At 39.3% G+C, this 9,902-nt stretch overlaps 1 protein-coding gene across 1 annotated transcript; it reads left to right on the plus strand.

Moving 5' to 3' along the window:
- The first annotated feature begins 7,782 nt into the window (after positions 1–7,782).
- LOC147616151 (uncharacterized) lies at positions 7,783–8,256 on the plus strand. Its single transcript, XM_086778096.1, has one exon. It carries the CDS (start codon positions 7,783–7,785, stop codon positions 8,254–8,256), a length of 474 nt encoding a protein of 157 aa, XP_086634222.1.
- The last annotated feature ends 1,646 nt before the right edge of the window (positions 8,257–9,902 follow it).

Consider the following 9,902-nt stretch of genomic DNA (forward strand, 5'->3'; position numbering starts at 1 on the left):
ACACATCTTAATTCATCTTATCACATCCTAACTTATTTCATAAGCATCTTATCACCTCTTATCACACCTCTTATCACATCCTATCACTTTCCATACGCATCTTATCAATTCTTATCACATCTCATACACCTCTTATCACATCTTATCACATTTCATATCTTTTTTTTTTTTTAAAAGAGAATTCTTTTATTTGATATAAGATTTCTCTACACATTTATTTATACATAAATTCCATTTAAGGAGACTAACACTTTCGAAATTAAAATCAATCTTTTATGCATCTTCTTATGCATGATTTTAATTTGGTAGGGAATTATACTTTTAGAATAAAAGAATTTCTCTTATGCATCTAAGTTAAGCATAAAATCCATTTATGAGAAAAATCATACTTTTAGTATAAAAAGAATATCTTTTATGCATACCTATATGCATGAAATCCAATATGATAAAAGTAACACTTTTGATATAAAAATTTTTCCTTTATGCATACTTCTATGCATGAAAATTAAAAATGATAAAAGTAACGCTTTTGATATAAAAATTTTCCTTTATGCATACTTCTATGCATGAAAATTAAAAATGATAAAAGTAACACTTTTGATATAAAAATTTTCTTTTATGCATACTTTTATGTATGAAATAAAAATGATAAAAGTAACACTTTTGATATAAAAATTTATCCATTATGCATACTTCTATGCATGAAAATAAAAATGGTAAAAATAACACTTTTGATATAAAAATTTATCCTTTATGCATAATATTAAAATTCAATTTCTCCATGATTATAATGAAATTCTTTCAATTAATCTAGGATGATGATTCCTAGAATATGGTAGGAAGTCCTCTTTTTATGCTTTGAATGAAAATTTTTTATGCATAATTTTTATAAAAATTTTGCCATAGCTCCGCTGCTATGACTGATAAATCTCAATTTTTCTAAGAGATAAAGCTTATCATTAAGAAAATAATTAAAATGATTCTCTAATTGGATCCTTAATCCATAATGGATTGAATCATCAATATACATAAACTAAAAGCATAAGAAAAAGCCATTAATTTGGCCTCAAGCATAGCTTTATCTTGGGTTAAGGAAAAGCTTTATGAAAAGCTTGATTTGGATTGAGAATGGGTCATGAGTATGACCATTTCTTGAGTGAGAGAGAGAATTTACATAAGAATCATTAGAATTTAAACATAAATGAAAATTAACTTCAATAGCATTTATTAAATTATGTAACTCTTCACTACTATTCAAACTTCAATAGCATTTAAAAAAAAACCATAGCAATTAAACTTCTCAAGCTTGAGAGGGGTTGAGAAGAGAGAAACATTGAGAAATTATAGAAAGATGAATATTCACTAATTACCTTACAACTTGATTCTTTGTTCACGGTAGAGGCCCCCAACCAATCAATTGGTTAAGTATGTTGATGGAGCCACTAATGGGGATTGAAGAAAGAGGGAAGCTCCAAAAACTAGTGAATTATTAAATGAATTCACAGTTCTTGGCTTAGGTGGAGTAGAGTAACGATGCATAATCACTATATATTTTTCAACAAGGGTGAGGCTTCTATTTATAGGAAAAATTGAGCTCCTAACCAAACAAACTGATTCTAGAATTTTCTAAATCAGTTTGGTCAATATTTGACCATTTTTAGGTCAGTTAAGCTAACTTTTTGGAACTAGACTTGAATGAGGAGAGAGGAGAGATGAAATATCTCAATTTTTATGAGTTTAAAACTCATTCAAGCATGTGAAATATGCACCTCCTTTAAAGAACTCCCCTTCCTTACATATGTCATATTTTTAATATTGCTCATAGTTTTTTACTAATAAACCTTGTACATTTTCAACTCTTCATCTTATGTGAAATATGCACCTCCTTTAAAGAACTCCCCTTCCTTACATATGTCATACTTTTAATATTGCTCATAATTTTTTATTAATAAACCTTGTACATTTTCAACTCTTCATCTTATGTGAAATATGCACCTCCTTTAAAGAACTCCTCTTCCTTACATATGTCATACTTTTAATATTGCTCATAATTTTTTACTAATAAACCTTGTACATTTTCAACTCTTCATCTTATGTGAAATATGCACCTCCTTTAAAGAACTCCTCTTCCTTACATATGTCATACTTTTAATATTGCTCATAATTTTTTACTAATAAACCTTGTACATTTTCAACTCTTCATCTTATGTGAGCATTTACTCATTTTTGGGTATCTTCTTTTTCAAATTGGATTTATCTCCTCCCTACACATGGATTGATGCTATTGGCCCATAGGAACCTTAATTGGACCATAATCCAAAAATTTCTGAAAATCTAGACCCTTAGACTAAGGTCCTTTATACACATTTCTAATTAATTCCAATTGCACATTGGAAAGTTCTTTTTTGAATTTCTGTTTCAGGGGAACTTATTTTAATAAGATGAGATAATTTTCTATCTAAAAATATTAAAAATCTGAATATTCTCTCTCTAGAATATTTTCTCTCTCTAGGTTAAAACAGTTAGAAACAAGTCTTTTATATTTCTGAAGAGGGATTGATTATAGAAGAAGATACTAGACATCAAAAAGGGGTTTGGGGGAGGAATCTTACAACCTACATTCTTACGTTGTCGTGCCACGGCACGTCTATGGTGTGAAACCATGCATGTGAGGCTATTAAATACAAATCCAGATGCATGGGATTAAGTGCCTGTGTACATATGGGATGTATGGCGTGTGGAGAGTTTTGCTTTGGAATGTGTTGCCAGATGTACAGGGTGGAATGATTTGTGTTGAGCTTGTTGCAGGCCTGTCCGGTAGGAGGTCCACTGAGGATGATTTCAGCTCCTCGTTTGGCTCTGAGTATGTGTACACGCCCAAATGTATGGGCATTGAAGCTGTGTTTGAAAGTATATGGAGGTTTGAGCCATAAAATATTAAGGTGGCCAATGCAGCTTGAGTATTAGTGTAAAAAAAAAAGAAAAAAGAAAATGAGTGTGGCCATTTTGTAGGCCTTCTAAGAAGAAAAATAAATATAATATTGATGTGGCCATAAATTGAAGGCCACATGGAGCTTTAGGTGGCCGCCAGCGCACCTTCTAGAGGGTTGGCGAATGATGTAGTGAGGTCGGCAGCTGAAAACAGAAAAAAGGGAGGGCCTCGTGATTCTGAAAGGAGAGGGGGGGTGAGAAAAGGAGCCAGAGCATGTGAAGCTGCTGTTCGACAAGGAGGTCGGGCTGGTCATTTCTGAGAGGGGCCGCATGACACAGAGCAGCGAAGAGTGGCCGTGTAGGTATAGCCAACAAGCTGTGAGTGACGCCTACTGTGGGCTGCTAGTGTGACGACTGTAGGAGCCAGTGGGACAGGCCGCCTATGGGCTGATGCACGCGGTGGTTGGCGCAGAGCAAAATAAAAGGAGACGCCGACGTGTGAGTGAACGGGCTGGTGGGGCGACTGAAGACTGCAGAGAAGAAGTGTGAGAAGGAGCAGCTGACGTGCTGGCGACTGGAGTCGCAGACGTGGAGGCTCTCAAGCGTAACCAAGTGTGAGTGAAGAGAGAGGTGGCCGTTGTATAAAGAGCAGGTTGGGCTGACAGCGCAAGAGTGCAGAGAAAAGGCTCCCAGGTGAACGCTAGAAAAAGCGGACAAGCTGTTTGCAGGCGAAGACAAACAGGGGGGGGTCTCCCGTGTACAGAACAGCTGGGCGCAAGCGCTGGTGGCAGAGGAGCCGCTTTGGGAAGGTTAGCATGCTATGAGGCAATGTGTGTGCAGACTGAGGGCATAAAAGACAAGAACAAGGACATACTTTCAGATGAAGTGATCACCTGCATGCTGAACTGGTTGGGCTGTTCCTTTTTTGTTTTTTTTGTTGTTTGGAGCTTCCTGATGGAGCGTTGGTGAACACCTTTGCTGCATGCTGCTGATAGCTTGGGGAAGCATTTCTTCTCATAATCAAGGAGGGCCATGTTGCATGTTTGGTGGTGGACCTGATTTCCATGAGTAGTTTATGCTGATTTTGCATGTATACAGTGCCAGGAAATGGAGAATGGAATTCCAGAGATACCAAAGTGAAGTAATTTTTGTGAAAGGCAGTTAATGTTTTGGTGTGAATACCTTCTCTTTATGTAAAAAAATCAGCACCTTTGAGTTGTATCTCATGTAGGTTTTGTGTTGTCATGTAATCAAGCAAGAGGTTATGTGAAATGACAATGTGAATGCCGTCTTTGGTGACCACTTACTCTCACAGCCAGAAGCCCCGCGCTTTCCCAGCGACACCGCCCACGTCACGACAGCTTTGGTGAACCCGACGTGAAACCGCTGGGGTGAGAGTACGTAAAGATGGCTAGCAAAATGGAGCATTTATATGCAGAGATGAAAGAGCTTGAAGAGCGGTTCAGGAAGATTGAAAAAGAAAAGCAAATTCAGGAAGCAGTGGAAATTGCAGTGCAATTGGTGTATGACAGGGTCAATATATTTGATGGTTACGATCCAGAAAGCTATCTAAGGTGTTACGAGACAGAGAGGAAGAATCAAGGGGTTCCAGAAAATATGATGATTGCATCTTTTGCATACCTTGTAAGTCCTGATTTAAAAGATGAAGTGCTGGAACTAGCAGAGTATCACTCCAAACGATGGAGTGATTTTGCAGATGCATTTATTTATGCGAGTTCCAGGTATAATGTGAGCTGTGATAGTGTTCCAGCAACAATCAGAGCCAATTTAGAAGCGGTTGTTGATGCATGTCTTATGGAGGACAATCAATTGCTATTCAAGGCTGATACAGAGATTGTGGAGGCTGTTTATGCTAAATTGGGACTGCAAAAAGCCATTAGTGAGCAACAAGGCCTTCACAGTGCAAAAAGGGATGCTTTGCTACAGACTCATAAAGATGCAAAGGGTGAACTGTGCAAGTATAATCTGTCTTCTTTGTTTGAGGGTGCAGACATACAGGGTCCTATAATCATACCACATGATGTATGTATGCCTATGCTTGAGGAGACACTTGATTCAGAGAGCTTTAGGACAGGTGTTTCGAAGGGTATTCCTCAGGGGTCGTATCATATGTGTGAAGAACAGCAGGAACCAATGCTTCTTGCTGAAAGCATGATTGCAGAGTTTGAAGATCTAAGACAAGAAGAAGATGCTATCATTACTGCATTCTTATCTGGTTATGATGCTTATAAACAGGATGATGTACATGAATATGCAGACGGGCCACAAGTATGTGTGATTGATTTAGAGGGGGTGAGTGATATGGGTGATTCCAACAGTGATGTTGCTTCTGAGGCTGGTTGCCAAGGTTCTTTGGATTTGGGTTATTCTGGAATGCTAACAGGGTGTTCCAACAATAAACAGGGTGATGCTATGTCATCAGTGTCAGGGTTACCTTGCAACCACATTTGTGAGCAACAATCTCGAGCTTGGAAGCCTGTTTATGATGATGATTTGGAGAGGGAAATTGAATCTGTCTTTTTGGATCATACAGGGTTCAATGACATACAGATTCAAGGGTACTCGGGTGAGGGACCCATAAGTCTAAGCCCATCTGCAGACAGGTATCAAGAAATACTGGGAGATAACATGCATGATATGCAAAGTGTGGTCACAGAGCCTCAAGAGGCTGCATATGAGCAACCAAAAGAATATAGCTATGGGGGTATGGATGTTCATGATAATCAACATGTGGGATTGCAAGATGATAATGGCTTCAATGTGATTGATCCTGGATTGGATGCTATCCTAGATGATGCATTGGATGATTTCATGGTATATAATAGATCCCCATCAGCTTTGGGCTCTTCTATGCTTGATGCTAGTCAACTGTTGGTTGCAAGTGAGGATGTGCAGGTGTTATGTAAGCCAAATGATTGTGATGAGATTGATTCGAAGCTGGAGGCTATTCTCGATGATGCCTTGCTGCACTTTGTATGTGTTGATGCTTTCCCGTCTTTGGATGAGAAGAATGAATGTTTATCAGTGGGTGAGCTGGATCCGGGCACAGTAGATTTGGATGGGATGTTACCAAATGTGTGTTCCATGCTGTTAATGCAGTTGTTACTTGGTGTGGCCATACAATATGTGGTGCAAAGGCTTCAAACATGGCCTGAGGAAAATTTTGAAGCAAATCATTTTGAAGAGCATCCCACTTTGAATGATGAGGATAATTATGCATATGCAGAGAATCTAAGTGAGGATAGGGCTTCATATGAGCAAAGGATATGGCACATATGCCAAAAGCGATTGGTATTTGATCCAGGTGGGAAAGCAGAACCATTCAGATGTGATTGCTAAGATACAGGACCTGTGTGGCACATACCAGAGGATGTGCAGGTTTAGAGGGGGTGGATGTCGTGCCACGGCACATCTATGGTGTGAAACCATGCATGTGAGGCTATTAAATACAAATCCAGATGCATGGGATTAAGTGCCTGTGCACATATGGGATGTATGGCGTGTGGAGAGTTTTGCTTTGGAATGCGTTGCCAGATGTACAGGGTGGAATGATTTGTGTTGAGCTTGTTGTTGCAGGCCTGTCCGGTAGGAGGTCCACTGAGGATGATTTCAGCTCCTCGTTTGGCTCTGAGTATGTGTACACGCCCAAATGTATGGGCATTGAAGCTGTGTTTGAAAGTATATGGAGGTTTGAGCCATAAAATATTAAGGTGGCCAATGCAGCTTGAGTATTAGTGTTAAAAAAAAAGAAAATGAGTGTGGCCCGTTGTTATTTACATTGGTTTGATGTCTGGATCTCCTCTTTTTACGTCTGCCAACTCGTTTGCTTGGAAGTTCCTTCTCGTACTCATCAATGAATTGTTGCATGCATTCGCTATTATAGACAATGAAAGTAGAAATATCCAATTTATCTTGGACCGTAAGTCAAAAAGGAACTCCCTCGTACAATACCTCGTCTGACATGGTCGAAGACGACTCATTTGTGCATACGCGTGGAGATTCAGAATCAGTTTTCTCAAGGTATTCACAAACGTAATACATGCATTCTTCAAGCATCCATCCCTCCGCCCCATAGAACCCTCTAGTCTTGCTTTTTATGTACATAACCTTTCAATACTCCCATAAATCTCTCGACCTAAAACATCCATCAAAGTGCTCACAACACTAGCGAGCTCTATCTCGTCCACTAGATGGATTAGAAGATAAACCTGGATATCAAAAAAGGAGGTTGGAAATTCCTTTTCCATTAAACAAAGAAGCTCTATACATTCACGCTTCTTTTGTGGAATTGACCCTTTGGAAATCTCTTTAGATGTAATCCATCTATCAGTAAAAGAAAGAAGATATTAGAGATGTTTTTGAATTAAGAATATATCAAATAAAATTTTATACTAAAAATTAATCTGCAGGCGTTAATATTTATGGGAAAAAGTGCCCAGTCGGCTAGTCCGACAACAGTCGGCCAACCCATCTTTGATTCAAGAAGACTATATAAAGCTGTGGGCTTATGGACAACATCTTCAGATAAAATCTATTCACGACTTACGTCTAACTCAAGATTCTTACGTTGTTGCCTCTTTCAAGCAATTATCATGTGCAAGAGACACAAATCTTATCGACAGTGAACTTGGTTACATGGGAACCATAGTCGGCATTTATGAAGTATCATATCGTATCTTCAAGCAGGTAAATGACATCTCTCTTCATGCAACAATGACATGTAGATTTCTTGAAGCTATACATAATTCTAAAGTTTTGATTCGTGTATTTTGATAGGTGGTTTTGAAGGTGGATTGGTTTCGTGCTGAGTATAAAGGCAATAATGCCACAATGAAAAGAGAACCATCCGGATTTTGGTCCGTCGACTCCTCGAAGTTATTGCGTGCAACAAAAGAGCCTTACATTCTACCAACTCATGTTGAACAAGCGTTCTTTTACAAGAATACAGATGCTTATCCATGGTGGCAAGTTGTGCATGTCCAACCTAGAGGTCGACACTTGTTTGATAGCATTGACTCTGAGAAAACGGATCAGGATGAATTGATTACGTCCTCGAATCTAGACACATCGACGTCAGAGAAGTGTAGAATTCTTCTTTCCGATCATGATGACATTGTAGATGATGAGAACGACAACAATCCAGACTCTGACACTACAGACACCGAAGAGGAAGAAACAATGGATGTCGAGCCTATGGAGGAAATGAACGTCAACACAGATTTAATGATGGAGGAGTTTGAAGAAGTCAATAAGGATAATGAAGATGAAATTTTATTGATGGTTAATCTCAGAGATGACGATTAGGACTATTAGTCTTACGTGTCAACTCATGGATCGGTAAGATTTAATCTCAAAATAATTCATTGTGAAGTTATGATTTTTATTCTTTTGAAAACTTACAAGGGTGGGTGGTGGGGAGCCTCGTTGTGATAGCCTCATTTGGCTAGCCTCGTTGTGATAGCCTCATTTGGCTAGTGTCAGGATTCGATTCCCCTCAGACTCGTTTTTCTTGCTCTAGCTGTGTACAAGGTAATTTCAGCTTCAAGTTCATTGAAAGAAAGTTTGTATTGGGATTTGATTCCCCTCCTCTACCAAGGCTTCTATCTTGCGTTTCAACCCCAGTATCAACATCTCAACATTCAGTACCTGCAATTAAGCATTGTTCCCTAGATCGACTTGGCCTAGCAGTAGACCATTGAAGCCAGTAGTCTTCTAGCATTTCGTGGTAGTAGTTCCAACAGCACCCTCAGTGAGTACCCGCAGTACCCTTAGATGCAGCACCCCCCATGCTGCTCCAGCTCTGCTCTCTCTCTCTATGACACTATGGTCACCCCAGCTTTGATGTATGCGGCAGCAGTATGGGCCTCATGCTTGTTAGCCCCATCATGAATGTAGATTGAGAGACCACAGATATGTATGATCTCACGCTTGTTCGCAACAAACCATTAGTACCGCTGTTCTACCTGACATTAGTATCAGAGCTCTCTGGTGGTAACGTTTTGGTCTCATAGGTCATTTTAGCCTTTTGAAGACGTAAATATAGCATTTCATTTTGTTTCATTTCTCTCTCTCTCTACTTACCGTGCATTGTCGCGTCGATGACTCAAGTTTGCACATTTGCTTCAGCAACCACTTATGACTCCATCCTGTCCCAAACTCCGTATCCAGTGTGTTGATGACATATTTCTTGTCATCCTCAAGTTGATCGCTGCATTGCAAAATAAAGTCAGTTTTAGTAATGCGAATAAAAAACTGTAATTCATATTCTTTATGTTAAATAATACTTACTGCCATGGTATATGAACTTGCTGTAGATAAGACATGCAAAGGTCTCTCATTGGATGTCTAAAGGCAATGCCGGCTCCGACCTGAAGGATACCCCCATCAGGCGTGATGTCGCATGTGACACCCAAAGTGCCAGTGCACGTGCGCATTGGCACTGGTGGGGGCATTGGTGGTGTGCTACTCGGCCGTCTCGCTGACGCCTACGTGCAATACAAACATATGATATATTGAGATGTGAGTTCTTAAAAAGTACATATTTAATCCGTAATCCCCATAAAAGATATACCTATGGGACGAACGGCCACTAGCCTGTGAATCATGTGTCACCTGAGTACCAAGAGGTACATCAGGAGTAAGCCGCTAACTCTCGTGATGTGATGTACCTGGGGATAGGAGTCCTAAGCAAACAAAGACATCAAAAGGATATATATATTAAGGATTCTATATGTAAAAAAAGGATGACATTACTATTTTATCAATCAAGAAGCTTACCAATGCACTATAGTGTGTGCATGAGAAGAAGTCTCCACTCCTGCATATGGCTGGGAGGATGTACCCTCTCCACGTTGTATGGGCATACTGAATCTCCCAAGAATCTCGATGGCACCGTCTAAACCGCATCATCCATCTCCACATAATTTGCCATGGCCTCTGACAGTGTATCT

Source organism: Cibotium barometz, chromosome 39 (assembly GCF_041138505.1).
Source record: "Cibotium barometz isolate CiBa-2024 chromosome 39, ASM4113850v1, whole genome shotgun sequence".
NCBI lineage: Eukaryota > Viridiplantae > Streptophyta > Polypodiopsida > Cyatheales > Cibotiaceae > Cibotium > Cibotium barometz.